The 17,268-nt window shown below is 36.4% G+C and overlaps 1 protein-coding gene across 1 annotated transcript; it reads left to right on the plus strand.

Annotated features, from left to right (window-relative positions):
* Window positions 1-5,321: 5,321 nt before the first annotated feature.
* On the plus strand, window positions 5,322-17,095 carry LOC108994639 (magnesium-chelatase subunit ChlD, chloroplastic). The gene is made up of 15 exons (XM_018969926.2): window positions 5,322-5,715; window positions 6,789-6,967; window positions 8,642-8,726; window positions 8,803-9,119; window positions 9,203-9,326; window positions 9,959-10,051; window positions 10,814-10,909; window positions 11,617-11,751; window positions 11,926-12,126; window positions 12,372-12,527; window positions 13,662-13,769; window positions 15,253-15,387; window positions 15,820-15,978; window positions 16,661-16,781; window positions 16,859-17,095. Exons 1-15 carry the CDS (start codon window positions 5,461-5,463, stop codon window positions 16,942-16,944), a joined length of 2,250 nt encoding a protein of 749 aa, XP_018825471.2. The 5' UTR covers window positions 5,322-5,460; the 3' UTR covers window positions 16,945-17,095.
* Window positions 17,096-17,268: the final 173 nt, after the last annotated feature.

The raw sequence follows: 17,268 nt of genomic DNA on the forward strand, positions 1-17,268 counted from the left end.
AAATATGCAGTTCCTTTAAGAGATTTTGAATCCAAAGGAGTTTAGCAATTGTGTTGGCGAGGGCCTTATATTCAGCCTCAGTGCTAGAGCGAGCAACAGTACGTTGCTTGCGAGAACTCTAGGAGATCAAATTGTTTCCTAAAAATATACAAAAGCCACTCATATAGTGACGATCATCCGGGCAACCAACTCAATCCACGTCTGAAAAGGCTTGAAGTTGTAGGAAGGAAGACTTGTGAATGAAGAGACCAAAATTAAGAGTTTGTTTAAGGTATCTCAGTAGGCGTTTAACAGCTTGCCAATGTGTGTTTTGGATTGTGCATAAACTGACAAATTTTGTTAATTGTGAAAGCAACGTCTAGACGAGTGAGGGAGAGGTATTGAATTCTCCCAACAATGGAGCGATACAATGTAGGATTCGAAAATGTTGGAATGTCTAAAACAGAAAGGCAACTAGAGGCAGCCATTGGAGAATTAACTCCATTGGCTGAAAGCATATTTACTCGAGAAAGAATATCACAGATATACTTCTGTTGAGAGAGTAAAATTCCAGTTTCCAAATGACAAATTTCAATACCAAGAAAAAAGGACAACTGACCTAAATCCTTGACAGGAAAAATAGATGCTAGAAATGAAATGAGTTTGAGATAGATGAGAACTTGTTACTATTATATCATCTACATAGACCAGTTCATAGATAAGGATGGATTTGCAAGAGTAAATAAATAGATACGGTTCAGCTTGGGAATGGAGAAATCCATACTCACAGAGGCGAGATGAGAGCTGTGCGAACCAAGCACGAGGTGCTTGTTTAAGGCCATAAATGGCTTTGTGCAAGCGACAGACGTACTCGGGGTGTTTAGATGAACAAAACTGATTGGCTGGGTCATGTAGACAGTTTCGGTGAGATCTCCATGGAGGAATGCATTTTAGATGTTGAGTTGCCGAATGGGCCATCCATGAGACACGTCGAGAAAGAGGACTAAGTGGATTGTGGTTGGTTTGACAACCGGGTTGAATGTCTCGGCATAGTCGATGCCTTCCTGCTGGTGAAAACCCTTGGCAAAGAGTCTCGCCTTGCATCTTTTGATGGAGCCATCAGCATTGTGCTTGGTTCTAAACACCCACCTGCATCCAACAACATTAGAAGAAGGGGGAGGGGGAACAAGAGACCAAGTTTTGCTCTGAAGTAGAGCTTGAAATTCTTTACTCATGGTGTCACGCCACTCAGAGAAACGGGATGCAGTGGTGTAAGACGATGGTTCTTCGGAAACTTCGATGGTAAGGGTAAGACAGTGACAGGGGTTTAGGTATGGGATTTGACCATGTGTGAAGGGTTTCGGACGGGAATTGTTTGTTTTAAACCGTAATGATCGGTGAGCATGGGAGGGATGGTGGCAGTATGAGAGAAACATGAGGGTTAAGGTTAACTTGAGTCGGATTTGAGGGAGAAGATGAAAGATGTTGTGAAGATGAAGATGATAGGCTGAATGTGATGGGGTTGGAAGGAAGAGTTAATGGGTTTGGATGATGTGGTGGACTTGGGCCCAAGATAGAAGGTTGGAGAATCAAGAGGGCTGCATGTGTTTGTTGGGATATGTTGAGGCCTAAATGAGATTGAGGAGAGTTTAGACCTGAAACAGAATAAGAGGGATAGGGAAAAGAATTTTCATTAAAAATAACATCACGAGATATATATAACCGATTGGTGGGAACATGAAAACACTTATAGCCTTTATGTATAGGACTATATCCAAGGAAGAGACAAGAAAGGGATCGGAAGTGAATTTTGTGATTGTTATAGGACCGAAGATTAGGCCAACATTCGGACCCAAACACTTTGAGAAATGAGTAATCTGGATCTTTGTTAAAGAGAAGTAGATGTGGTGACTTTTTGTGAAGCGAATGTGAGGGAAGAAAGTTTATAAGATGAACGGCAATGTGAAAGGCATCGAATCAAAATTTGTATGAAAGAGATGTTGCTAAAAGAGCAAGGCTAGTCTCAATGATGTGGCGATGCTTTCTCTCCACCACACCATTTTGTTGGTGGGTGTGAGGACATGAAAGTCGATGTGTAATGCCTTGAAATTGAAGTAGATTAGTGAGGGGTCTAAATTCTCCTCCCCAATCACTTTGAACAATTTTAATTTTGGCATTAAATAGTCGTTCAACGTATTTTTGAAAAAAAAGAAAGGTGGATGTAGCATCATCCTTAGAAGCAAGCAGGTAAAACCAGGTATATAGATTAAAATCATTAACAAAATAAATGTAGTACTTGAAACCATCATGTGAAAAATATAAGGGGAAGGACCCCAAACATCTACAAAGATCAAATGTAAAGATCTTCAAGACCGATTGACATTAAGACTAAAAGGTAGTTGCCTACATTTGGCAAGTGGACAAGCCGAACAAAAAAAAAAAAGACTGAGTGAGAATAAACGATAAACACTTGGTGCGCAAGATGTGAGAAACAAGACGAAGAGATGGGTGGTCGAATCTATGATGCCATTGAGCAACCAAAGTTCTTTCACCAACAAAGCCAGTAGGAGATGATTTTGTGATAGTTGGAGGAGGGAAAATGTAGAGCCCATTATGAGTTGGTCCTTGGAGAAGAAGAGTCCCAATTTGCTTGTCCATCACAAGAAAATGTGAATCATGAAATTCAAAGAAGACACAATTATCAAGGCAAAATTGATGTACAGAAACTAAGTCCTTGTTAATCTGAAGAACATGTAATAAATTGTGAAGAATAAAATTAGAGTAGGAAGAAGAGATATGAGAATCATTAATATGAGCTATCGGAAGGGTCTTGCCATCGCCAATAGTTATTTGCTCAAGTCTAGTTTATGGTTCAGAATAAATGTTTAGATTTTGAAAGTCAGATGTTATATGATTTGTGGCGGCTGAGTCGGGGTACCATTGAGAAAAAGGTGTAGTGAACCAATGGTGGTTGTGGGGGGTTGTACAGATATGCTTAATCGAATCGATAGTAACACTGTAAAGCAACATGACCAATTTTATTACAAACCTGGCAGGTCGGTTTGTTGGAAGGTTGGGAAGAAGAAAGAAAGGAAGCGATTGTTCGACCACCACGAAAAACATGATGTCCACCATGAAAACTAGTTCGGCCACCACAAGAAGGAGAGGAAGTAGAGATGTTGGCTGATGGAGTTGGGAGGAGTCCTTGCTGAATAGAGTTAAGTGATAGGCAACTTTCAAAAATTAAGAGAAGAATGAAAAGTTCAGCTGAGCTTATTGGAGTAGCTCTAGTAGTGACTGAGATAACAAAGGACTCAAATTTAGAGTTAAGGCCATTGAGGAGGTAAGAGACGACCTCAGAATCATGAAGTGGTTCTCCAGCAGCTGTCATAGTGTTGGAGAGAAGATGAACTTTTTGGCAGTAGTCAGTGATCGAGAGGGAGCCCTTTTTCAGATTGGTGAGCTGATGACGAATTTGAAAAATTTTGGCTTGAGATTGAGAAGTAAACATAGTTTCAAGGGTGACCCAAAGTTCGCGAGAGGTGCGGGAAGATATTGCTTGAGCAAATATTGGCTCAGTAAGAGAGGAGAGCAAGACAATAAGGAGAAGTTGATATGTTCGGCGCCATTGAAGATATGCAGGGCTGGTTTGTGGAGTTGAAGGTGAGGGATGGGGAAGATGAGGCAGGAGGAAGAATCGATGGCCGGGGGAGGAGGAGGTGGGGAACCATCGATAAAGTGAAATAGTTCTTGGCCATGAAGGTAGGGTATGATTTGAGCACTCCAAAAGAGGTAGTTTTCGGAGCTAAGTTTGACAGAGACAATATGGGAGAAGTTGTTGGGAAGCTGGAAATTGTTTGAAGGAGAGATATCTTTATGTGAGGAAGAACCAGTCATGGTAGAGGAGAAGAAGAAAAGAAAAAAAAAGACGTTAGTCACTTGATGGCTCTCGATACCATGATAGAATTTGAAAGGAAACTATATTTCTATATTCTCATTAATAAACAGAGATGTACAAGGAGGTTTTATAGAAAAATACAAAAGGAATCTTTCCTAGGTATTATTACAAACAGAGAACATGCGCTGCTATATGGTATTGCATTACACAGAGTTTGTACAATTCTCCTGCCAAAACGGTTACAACAGAATACAGAGGACACACACAAGCTGTCTACGTAATTCCTGAAGGTTCTAGAGCAGTAGCTGATGTGCTTGGTGCTTACCATGTCACTTGTGATTTGGAGTCCAATGTAGATGGCTCAATACGGCCCTCTCTGTCTCTCCCTCCCTTTCTTCGGATTTCCCAGGTGGTACCAAATGTGCACAGGATTGAGGAACATCATTGGAAGTATAAAAGGTTGTAGAAGAAAAGAGAGGAAAAAAGAAAAAGAAAAAAAAAGATAGTGCATGAAAGACGTCGCCGTGCAGAAGCCCATGTAAGCTGTTTTGGGTGGCTCCTACCAAAATTATCCACTATTTTTTTGTTACAAGACTAAGAACTTACTTGCATATTCTATTCAAGGCTGCATATAAGAAGGCTAAGAAGCAAGAGCAATCATCTTCCAATAAAAAACGTGAAGGCATGCCAGACTTTTCAGGAAATGCTTGGAGGCTTCGCAGGAAGGATGCCTGGAGGTTTCCCTAGTAGCATGCCAGGAGAGGTGCCTCAAAATATTGATTTTTTGCAAAATATTGAATGTCAGTTTGATGGTACTTCGTATTTATTTGTGTGAATGTGTTATGATCAAAGTTAAAGGTTTAAGTGAATTAATATTCAATAATTATAGGACTTTTAGATCAATAGTTAAGTGTTTACCAATTTGTATAAGAGTAGAGACCACATCACAAGTTCAAGTCATAGAGAGAGCGAACCATAGGTTGGATTAAAAAACTTTGATACTATGTGTGTGTATAGTGTCAAGCCATTGAATATGATAGATGAGTGAATCTACCAAAAAAGAAAGGGCTATTATCCGGTTAGTGTTCATAGAGTAAGCCATCATGGATGTTGAATTCAGATTAAAGGTTTAACCAAATTAATACCCAATAGTCATAGAGCTTTTAGATCAATAATTGGCTCTTTACCATAATATCGACAGAAGGCTACGGGATTTGGTTTTCTACAATCACATTTATTTTTTACTTATTAAAAATTGTGTCGCAAGTATTTTGAAAGGTGTAAATCCCCTCTTAAGAACGACATCGGCCCCTTGCCTCTCAGTTCCAAATCGTATTTTACCGAATGAAATCATATAATCAAGATTGAATTTTATAATTTCATTGATAATTTGATATTAATGAAAATTTGGAGAATTTTGTGTCCCCACTTACCTTTTAATATATTTTATTTTCTGCTCACTCCCTCGAACCCTCCTCTCTCACGCAGTGATGCCTTACTTCTATTAAAACAGAGATTGAGTAACGGATAAGAAAGTAGGAGCCCAGCTCTCTCTCTCTCTCTCTCTCTCTCTCTCTCTCCCAATGGCATTCTCGGCCTCGGCTCCAACATGCTCATATATCTCACAGCTCCAATCTTCTTCAACATTCAAGTTACACCCTCTTCTTTTGAATCACATACGTCCTCGCATTCGTTGGGCTCGTGTCCGTGCAGTTTCCGCAAGTGCAAATGCAGCTCTTGATTCTGGCAATGGTGCGCTACTCGCCGCAGAGAAGCCGGATCATGCCACTCCTAATTATGGAAGACAGTACTTCCCTCTAGCTGCTGTTGTTGGCCAAGTACAGCCTCTCTGTCTCCCTCTCTCTCTCTCTCGATAATGGTGTTATGGTTTGTTAATTGTGTATTTTTCATGAATTAGTGATGGGGCCTTTCCATTTTGAAATTTTATGGCTGAACTGAAAGTGGGTTTTAATTTCTTTCTTTGCCTCTCTTTCTTTGTACTATTTTCTGGGTTTTGCTATTTTGTTGGTTGGAACTGAAATTGGGTTTTGATTGTATCAACTGCTTGACTACCCAATCTCTCTCTCTCTCTCTTCACCGCATGAGAAACCGTACCTCATGGTAGATTGCAAATTCAACTGTAACTGGTAAGTTAGATACGTTATCATCGAAATGTTGTGAAAAATTACTTATTTCTCTCACTTTTTACTCACAATAACCATCTGAAGGACTAGCTCGGTTATGGTGTCAAGAATTGTTACACATAAAAATATTCTCAACTATTGTATAGTTCTGCATGGGCTGCCATTGTGATTTGGTAACTAGCATGATTGTTAGCGAGCGTGAAAAGCTTTTTATTATAGAGGGATATATTTTCGGCCCGGGTTTCAATCCCAGAAAGTGCATGAATTGTATTAACTTAAGCTCAAGCATTTATAATCTTCAGTTGAGTTGGGTGACATTTTTTTGGTTCTATCATAAAAGAGGGAGTTATATAACAGTTTTTCCAAGGGAGTATGAATAGTTCCGGATGTTGATTGTACATTTTCACTCTGTAATATATTTAAAAGAGAAAAATGGCATCATAAAATTAATTGTAAGGTGTTAATAAGCAGAATTCATGCTTCAACTGAAGTTGTGGCCTTTAACTGAAAAGGTGGTGCCAACGAAAACTGTTTTGTGCATTGCATAAATACTTGGTTGGAAGAAAGATGTGAGAGACATGTCAGAATATATATATATTTTTTATAAGTAGACATGTAAGAATATATATGTATATGTATATTAGTTGGCTTGGTCAATACTTCTGTGCATACTTTGGTTGACCTGTGAATTTTCTTTAAAGGTACTGTCGCTAATCAGCAACTCTTACATTATTTTTTGAATTTTTTGACATTAATTATTTTTATAGGATGCTATAAAAACTGCTCTTTTGCTTGGGGCTACCGACCGTGAGATTGGAGGGATTGCAATCTCTGGAAAGCGAGGAACAGCCAAGACAGTTATGGCACGTGGGTTGCATGCAATTTTGCCTCCAATTGATATTGTTGTTGGTTCAATAGCAAATGCAGATCCAGCCTGCCCAGAAGAGTAAGGTTATTGATTGTATAAGTGAGATAGGAATCTTTTCGAATACAAACATGTTTTAATACTTAATTCATGGGAGATGTTTTGAAGACAAAGAATGATCGATGGAAGAAATTAGGGAATTTTTCCTTAAAACAACACTATGTCTATGGGCTAAGGCTTTTGTAATGAATAGTGATGTAAGTGTTGGAGTTTTTCTAGTTTTTGCTTTCTTTTTAGTCGCTGTACGTAGGTATTTCCTCTTATATACTTCCTGTGTACTTGGGTTATGCCTATTTATGTTAATAAACTCTTATTAATTATAAAAAAAATACTTAATTCAACAGAAAACAAAATACAACTGTTTGTATCTGAATTTAATTCATGGTATAAGTCTAACTTACCATGAGATAATTTGTAAAAAAAAAAAGAAAAAAGCACATTGGATCATTGCCTCACGGACTTGATGCCTTTATAAGCCTATCATTTTCTCAAAATTCTTGCATATAGGACACCATTTGGTGATCAATTAGTATCTTTCATGTTATAATGGTATGATGCTGATATGCTGAGAATATGTTGTGTGCATAGTTATTGCTCTCGTCTTGGATTGCTGGAGAACTATTAATTCAGTGTCAAGTTTGAACCAGCTATGATTTTTTTATTGGTAACTTTGAACCAGCCATGACTCTTAGCTTTTAGAAGCAGAAAATATAGTTCTGGCTCGTCCATTTTGTCCCTAACTATGGATGCCAACTGTGCAATAAAAATTTACTGGATCTAGGATTGATTGATCTAGATTCTTTATATGGGTTTGTTTAGATTCAGATGGTTCAAAGTCCAAACTAGAAGTCTATAATCTCTTTATGTTTCAACTTGCTTGACCATTTAACCATTTTGGGAATGGATGGTGGTGGTTAATTGATTGTAGAGAGATAATATTCAATTCAATGTTCTAAGTATTATTGGACATCAAGGTGATTCGTTTGGAAAGTTTACAGTTACTGTCAACTTGTTATGGGAAAGTATTAGCTTCAGAACTGTGTGAAGGATAAATAAAATGTTCAACAATCTGTATATTTAATTATCTGTTTGTACTTCTATATAGAAAGGAACAAGGGAAGAACTTATCAAAAATAGAAAGGAACAAGGGAAGCTGTGTTGTGAGAAGAACTTAAGTCCCTCTAATACATTATGTGAATTTCTGCGGCATGTGTATTCACATAGGAAAGAAAGTAAGATATGCTATGATGAACCCTTCAAGAACTGTTCCCCAAGTTTGAAACCCACCACCAACCTCTTTGCTCCCATCCTCGAGGTTTTATCCATGTAATGCCTCACAGACTCTTTGTCTGAAAAAATAGTAATTTATTATGTAGTAACGTACGGTGGAATCCCGTTTCTTGTTTAAACATAAAATAATAATTTACTATGTGGAGACCCACTTAATCCATTTCAGCCAAAAATTTATGTAGTGACCCAATTATCAGGACAAATAGAAGATATTTCAGTTGAAAAGCAAGTGAAGTGGTAACGGAAAAGGTTATTAAACTAAAACATTGAAATGTTATTTAGTGGAAAATATTTAAATAGACGACAGCTTGACCCAATGTGTTCTTGTATTTGTTTCTCCAATATGATGCAATGATGGTAACTTGTTTGTTTCATTCAAGATAATAACTGTTCAAATTTTTTAAGGTGGGAAAATGATCTAGCTGAACGTGCAGAATATGACTCTGCTGGTAATGTTAAGACCCAGATAGTCAGATCTCCTTTTGTTCAGGTACTTTTAGTGAGAGAAGACATTCATATTTACAATTCTTTCATTGCCTAATCACCTTAGGTTATTCATGCTACAGATTCCCCTTGGAGTCACAGAGGACAGACTCATTGGATCTGTTGATGTCGAGGAGTCTGTGAAAACAGGAACAACTGTTTTCCAGCCAGGCCTTCTTGCTGAAGCCCATAGAGGTGTTCTATATGTTGATGAAATAAATCTCTTGGATGAGGGTATTAGTAATTTGCTTCTTAATGTATTGACTGAAGGAGTTAATACCGTGGAAAGAGAAGGAATAAGCTTTAGGCACCCATGCAAGCCACTTCTTATTGCTACTTATAACCCAGAAGAGGGTGCTGTACGTGAGCATTTACTAGACCGTATTGCAATTAATTTGAGGTACAAAACTTGTACTTAGCTAATCTAATGAGTTAGTACTGTCAATTCTCTCTTGTTCCACTAGTAACACCCTTGTTCTGCAGTGCAGATCTTCCCATGAGTTTTGAAGATCGTGTTGCCGCTGTTGGAATTGCAACACAATTTCAGGAACAAAGTAATGAGGTGTTTAAAATGGTTGAGGAAGAAACAGACTATGCAAAAACTCAGGCAAGTGTGCTGTAAAATAAATATTAAATGGGGAGGGATTTTCTGCCTTGTCTTCCTGAAAATAGTGTTCTTTGCTGGGATGGAAAAAAAGCAAAAAAATAGGTGCGTCCGCCCGCTTGGAGGGGGGATTCATTGGAAGTTTCACTTGAGAGACTATCAATGATCGTAAGATGTTAGCTGAGAAATGGATAATTCATCGATTGCCGATGGCCCAAAAGAATGCCAATGCAACAAGATCTTAATTTCATTGTTCTATGGATTGCATTCATTGACCAAGAGAATATGTAGGGAGCTCACCATAATTTCATTTTCTGTCTGAGTTCAGATGTCATTATCAATCATCATACTCGATAGCTTTCTAGGATTCAAGGACAATTATCTTATATATAAGCATCACATAACCGTGGTGTTGGATGATAAAATATTAATAGATGTAAAAAAGCATCACAATTATCTAAAAGATGTTGCAGACAAGTTCCTCATCCTTGATTTTTCTTTTTTATAATTAAGTCAGTCTTATTAAAACAGAGTTACACAGGATCTCTTCCTTGATTCTACTTGGACGTCACCGGTCCACGGAGAATGATTATTAAACAAAATATTGGTTTCATGAATTTATTTACACATTGCAGATTATTTTGGCAAGAGAGTATTTGAAGGATGTTGCTATCAGCAGAGAACAATTGAAGTACCTTGTTATGGAAGCCCTTCGAGGTGGTTGCCAGGTTCTAACTGTGAAACTCTTTTTAATTTCAGCAATTCTTTCCATTTATTTCTTCTGTGGGAGGAAAATAAGTCCAGCCACAATGTCATGTCACCTCCTACCCACTTTGAGCTGCTAATTGAGTTGAAGACTTGCATTTTATGATCATCCCTATAGAGGAGGAAGTTGATATCTACTTGGCCTTATGGCCAATTAGTCAAGTCAATTCAATGATGCCCTGAATTCAAACTACCCATGATTGGTTAGGCAAAAATTACTCCATTCTTTTTCCTTTTTTGTTGTTGTTTGGAACTATTTGGGGCCACCACGCTACTGTTAGTCTTTGCCTTTACGTACACAGCAGAATAAACCTGCACTACAAATTATCCCAAAATCTCACATATGTTTCTTTGGATTTCCATCTTTTGGTGCATGGGATGGGGGTTTTCCATGACGTAGGGTTATATATCAAACATGACAGCAGGGGACTTCATAACTAGGGGATGTTAGCTGGCATGCTACACGTCAATTTTTTTGTGTGCTTTAATCATGAAATTGGAGGGTGCTGTTACCATAAATAATAATAACAAAACAACAGCAACAAGAATAACAACAACAACATTAATAATAATATGAAAACCGGAAATTGCTATGATTTTGTTATGTTTTAAGAAGTACATTTTAGCTATTTGTAATCATTGTTCTATTGCATGTGTGTGTGTATACGAAGCACATCTATTTGGATTGCAAATACATATTCTTAAATGGCTCTTTTGTATTACAGGGACACAGAGCTGAGCTATATGCTGCCCGTGTTGCAAAATGCTTAGCTGCTCTGGAAGGACGAGAAAAAGTCTACGTAGATGACCTGAAGAAAGCTGTTAAGTATTCTTCTGAAAATATAATGACATTATTTTCTATCCTTAGTTGTGTGCATGAAACTGTGGCTTTGCAGTTTTTATGAATCTTATTGCCAGGACATCTTTGCTACGGTAATATCCCAACTATCAATGGTGGCAATCTTAAGCTACTACCCTTTTTTTCTATGTTTGGAACGATACTGTTGCTCATGTATGTTGCTGTCAGTCTTGGCCAGTTATGTTGTGCTAAATCACAAAGTACATATTTTAGAGAAAGCGGAAAATAAATATTTAAAAAACTGGAAATCAGATATTGAAGATCGTTACCATCATTTCATTGCAAAGCAATCACACTCAAGTTTTAAACTGTCATGGGATCAACATCCTAATCGGTACAAATGTCTACCAACCCTTGCAATTTTGTATGAATAGTATATTAGTCTAGACTGCTGTTCGTTGTTATACTAGAAAGAGTTGTGTTTCAGAATTCCACCTGTTATATTGGTGCATCTATAGAGTGAATAGAAAGAGACATGGAGAGGCATAAGGGCATAGATGGTCAAAATCCCACTTTGAGACTGGTTAACAAGGGCCCAAGGAATTTTCCTTTGGGAATAAGCATGTATATCCATCACAGTTTTCCATTTGTCATTGTCTACATCATAGCCTTTTTTTCATTTGGGCAAACGTGCACAAACTTCCTATTCTGATATATTCTATACAACAGGTAGAACTTGTGATTCTTCCTCGTTCAATCATCAATGAGAATCCACCGGAACAGCAAAATCAGCCGCCTCCACCTCCTCCTCCTCCACAAAATCAAGAATCTGAGGAGCAGCAGAATGATGAGGAAGAACAAGAGGTTTATTAGATCAAAATCTTGAGTTTGCTTTTCTTTTGGTTCACTACTGCTTGTAATCTGTTAATTTTACCATATTCTTTAATTCTATCCATCTCTTACCTTTGATCTTCTATTAAAAATTCTTTAAAGTGAAGTATTGGTTTGTTATAACGTGAAGGTTCCCTTCCTAAGCAGGATGATAATGATGAAGAGAATGAACAGGAGCAAGAACAAATACCTGAAGAGTTTATCTTTGATGCAGAAGGGGGTTTAGTGGATGAGAAACTTCTCTTCTTTGCACAACAAGCACAGAGACGCCGAGGGAAGGCTGGGAGGGCAAAGAATGTGATATTTTCAGAGGACAGAGGCCGATATATAAAGCCAATGCTTCCAAAGGTTAGTCCTCCCCTGACCAACTCTATTTTTTGTGTCGAAAAGAGAGATATAACGTTTTCTTTTTATGGCATTTTTCAACCCATTTGCATATTATGTGTTGACTCAAATGAATTTACCTAAACTTTCAAAACCTGTTATTTTAATTATCAGTCCTTGTTAGAGTCTCATAAATCTCAAATTGTGTTTTACAATGAAAGTTTGCTCTACTGCTGTTTTTCTTAAACAAGCTTCTTATTGGTACACAGGGCCCTGTAAAGAGACTAGCTGTCGATGCAACCCTCAGAGCAGCTGCACCATATCAAAAGTTGCGGAGGGAGAAGAACACTCAAAGCGGTAGGAAAGTTTTTGTGGAGAAAACTGATATGAGAGCAAAGAGAATGGCACGAAAAGCAGGGGCATTGGTAGTAAAACTTGTGTCTTATGTTTTTCTTTTGTCCTGAACTTTTTAAAAGAACAAAAATATCGAAACTGAGTCTTATCACTTTTAGCACAAGAATATCATACTGAAAGAATCCAGCACCATTTTAAAATAGTGATCGTTCTTTACTGATAATTTAGACTATTTCTACATGATTGATTTAAAAATTTCTGCTGTGAGCACCAATATACTTTTGACATATTAGAGCATTAGCAATGGCCTAGCCATTGCCAAGTCCAAATTTTGGCTAGAACTTCAAATTTTGGCTATAGCATTAACATTTGACTAGGTAAATCCACATTGGACTAGCCATTAAATTAGTTAAAATAATAATATAATATTATTTTTTTAATAATATTATTTTTTAATTTTTTAATATTTTGTAATTACATTAACTATATATTAATTAATAATTTAATTTGATACTTAAATTATTTTTTTCTAATTATTTTTTTCCTCAACCTATTATTTTTCATCTATAAAAAATATAAAAGTTGCAAAGTTCAATATAGAAGAAGAACTTGAAAATAAGGACAGATTTTCAAGTTGGATGGGATTTTGTGGAATAATTTATTGGTTTGGTCTATCTACAGGAACTCGTTAAATATGGCCAGCGGGTGCTTGTCACTGTAGCTCAAAGCCAAAGACTTATGGCTTTGGCTAGGCCAATGCAGATAAATTTGTGTTAAATAAAGTAAATATTTGGATGGCACTGGCATTTGGCTAGGCCAATGCCAGTGCTCTTAGATTGGGGCCCGTTTGGATACTTAGAATATCTTAGTATATTTGTGAATAGTAGTGAAATGGTTTGAGTTAAGATGTTTTATTGAGTTTTGGGAAATGAGAGAGAAAAAGTTGAATAAAGTATTATAAAGTTAAAAAATTATTTGAATATAATTTTTTAATATTATTTTTGTTTTGAAATTTGAAAAAGTAGTATTGGTTTTTGTGTTTTGTTTGGGAGTTTGGAAAAGTTGTTGTGATTAGATGAAAAATTTGAAGATTTGAAATTGAGAAGTGTTTTGTGTTTGAGTGATATTTGGGAATGAAATATTTGAGAATACTTGAGAACAGTTGTGTTGCCAAACAGACACTTAAAATAAAAACATTATGGCAGGTAATTTTTGTGGTTGATGCAAGTGGAAGCATGGCACTGAACCGAATGCAGAATGCAAAAGGTGCTGCACTTAAGCTACTTGCAGAAAGTTACACAAGCAGGGATCAGGTGACTTGAAACATAAGTACATTTATAACTTCATAGTTGCATAAATTTAAGGCTTATTGTTTGTCCTTTAAAAAAGTTACTCTCTTCAAATCTAGATTTTTGTAAATCTTATTTCTTTGTAAGTGTCTATATAATTGTTTAAAACAGTGGGAAAAATTGAATGGAGCGTAGCTGCGTATACCATTAAACAATTGACATGGAACCATACTGCATAAAAATCCTTTATTTTATTTTCCATTTAAATATGTGTGTAAATTACGAGAAGACAACTTCAAAGTTGTAATTTCCATGCTCTGTAAATAATTATAATATGCTTTAAAAATATCAGTAATCAGTTAATTCAGAATACAAATAAATAAATAAACTTTGTGTGAATTCTTACTTCTACAAGTCCTTGCTTATTATAAAATTTCCTCAAAAGAATGTTCATGGTATAGATTTTGGAAATGCGGTACCCTATATTAGAAGTGTTAAAGCACCTCATCCCATCAGCTCAAGTTTTGGAACAGTGGGTGATTTTAGATGATTTTGGAGCGGTGATCTGGAATCCGAACTCTGGATCCACTCTTTATCCCCCATTTCAATTAAATATTTCACTTGTTACGGAAACCTATTATGGAGAATTTGGCTAACACATGAGGGGGAATGTTAAAAAATATTAATTCACTTCTTTCCATCACCTTAGGTATAGAAGATTGTTTTATAAGATTTATTCTCAATCAATTCTATCAGCTATTTAGATCTATGCCTTGTCTTTTTTTTCTTTTTTCTTTTTTCTTTAGGTAAATAGATCTATGTCTCATCAGTTGCTAAGTGGTATCACTATTGATAGCCGTCTCTTAAGGACTCAATGCATACTCATTGCATGTGGTCCATGGATGTTCTGCAAAGCATAGCTTTTGCACATAAAAAATGCGATGGGAGGCTTATAGAACAACATTGATACCAACAGAAAGGAGGGTGATTTAGCACATTGCTAACATAATTCATGTAGAAAATGAAAGTCAAAGGGAACAATAGTGAAGCAAAATACTAGTCAGTTTTGAATAGCAAACCTCTTGCACATGGTTATCATGAGGTAGATGCATTTGACATAATTAAGTCACTCCCTAGTCCGGAGTACATTATTAAAGTCAATATTCCACATAATTTATGATATAGAAAAATTTTAAAAGTTCATTAGAGCTAATTAGCAGACCGTGAAAAGATACAAAATGGTATTCTTTGATGTCTATTTTCTTTGGAAAAATTCTACTCATCATCCTCACACCACACACCACACAATTTTTTTATTTATTTTTATTTTTTTCTGTTACCAAATGTGTGGTGTATGGATGATGAATAGAAGAATTCAATTAGTTTTAGGAAGAATAAAACCAAAAAAATAAAAATAAGTGTGGTATGTGGTGTGTGGGGGATGATGAATAACAAAACTCCTTTCTTTGATAATGACTTTTAATGTGTCTACTCGTATGTTAAACAGGTGTCTATCATTCCATTCCGTGGAGACTCTGCTGAAGTTCTCCTGCCTCCATCTAGATCAATTGCAATGGCAAGAAACCGTCTTGAGAGACTTCCATGTGGTGGAGGTTCTCCCCTGGCTCATGGTCTTACAACGGTATGTGGATTTGTAAATCCCTTTTGACTACAGTCTTCTTCATTTTTTACCTTTTTGTTTTGTAAGTACAGGCTTCTTGAAAAATTATAACTCTTCTAATCTTGTTTCTTCCTTTTTTCCTCATGAAGTTAAGTTCTAGTTGGGCATCTTTGTAACGGAATACAGCAAATGTACTTAACAGTCATTGTGTATGATTTCCAACTTTGTCCTGGAAACCATGTTTGCCCTTGAAGGCAGCTCTATTTACATGTTTCCATTCTCAATCTTGAATTTATTAATGAAGCATCTTCAGCTCCTTGTACTTGTTTAATTCCATCATGAGTATGATGACTTTTGGAACTATATAATTCTCGATTCCCTAATTTGTCCCTGTAAGTATAGCTATGATCTCTCAATATTGACTGACCTTTCTTTAAACCTAAATCCACTTAGGCTGTCAGGGTTGGGCTAAATGCTGAGAAGAGTGGTGATGTTGGACGCATAATGATTGTTGCAATAACCGATGGTAGAGCCAATATATCACTGAAAAGATCCACTGACCCAGAAACTGCTGCTAGTGATGCTCCAAGACCTTCAGCACAGGAATTGAAGGTAAAGTTTTTAACGCTAATTAGGAACATGGTATAGTAATATAAGTGCTGTACCTGCTAGTGGATGGCCCATCGCATCTTCAATTGCTTAAAATTTATGTAAACTAATTTTGATTATGCAAACAAATATCTTGACATCAAATGTTCCATAATTACCTTAGCTTTCTAATTGTTTTTCATGAAAATCTTGCATGTGAAACCCATGACTTTCCACTGCCACCTCTTGATTTGCTCATCATGTGTAGAAAGGCAAAATTGCTTAGAAATTTTGCATAGTTGCATAAAAAAAAAAATGAAAGTCGTAGGATAGACACGTATATGAGTAATCAAGAGATATAAATATTGGATGCAATTGTTTGCATCTGGAAATGCTCTTCTTTGCTGCAGTGGTTTTCGGCTATTGTTCTTAAGGGAGGGAATGCTCAAGAGTTTTTGTTTTCTTTTCAGGTTTCTAGAATGTAATTAGGTGCTTCTTTTGTATACTTCCTTTGTACATGGGCTTTGCCTAGTTTCATTCAATAAAGTTTCTTGCTTATACAAAAAAAATGAGTAATCAAGAGATATAAATATTGGATACAATTCAAGTTTTTGCAATGAATTTGACATTATGGTAACTATAATCAAGAAACATAAATATCGGGTACGATTGGAAATTTTTATAACATTTTATGTGCTTGATAAAGGATGAGATCCTGGAAGTGGCTGGGAAGATATACAAAGCAGGGATGTCTCTCCTCGTCATTGACACCGAAAACAAGTTTGTTTCAACTGGTTTTGCCAAGGAAATTGCAAGAGTGGCTCAAGGTTGGCTTACTGAAGCATTCAATATTTTTCTAACTATGAAGACTGAAACATATATTCATCAAAGTTTGTTTCTGCAGGGAAATATTACTACTTGCCGAATGCGTCAGATGCCATTATCTCAGCCGCTACCAAGGAAGCATTAACGTCTTTAAAAAGCTCATGAACAACTAAAGAGTGTTATAACTGGCTTCTTTACCTGCTAAAACTGTTTTGTTTTCAGAATTGTCTAATCTATTCCACATGTATGTTGTGCTGGAAGTAACATCATTTCTTCTTCCCTGCTAAGAAGTTAAATGAAATCTTTCTTTTGAGCAGTTGTGCAAGTTAGTTTGTTTCTTTAGTTCTGCACAATCAAAATCTATTAAAGCTTTGTTATTATAAGTTGAGGATACAGAAGCAGGCTACATCCTTAATTAAATTCTTAGAAAGCAAATGTGTTTTATTCTTTACATGTAGAATCATACATATTCTTACTGAGCATTGTGTT

This window comes from Juglans regia, chromosome 14 (genome assembly GCF_001411555.2).
Source record: "Juglans regia cultivar Chandler chromosome 14, Walnut 2.0, whole genome shotgun sequence".
Lineage (NCBI taxonomy): Eukaryota > Viridiplantae > Streptophyta > Magnoliopsida > Fagales > Juglandaceae > Juglans > Juglans regia.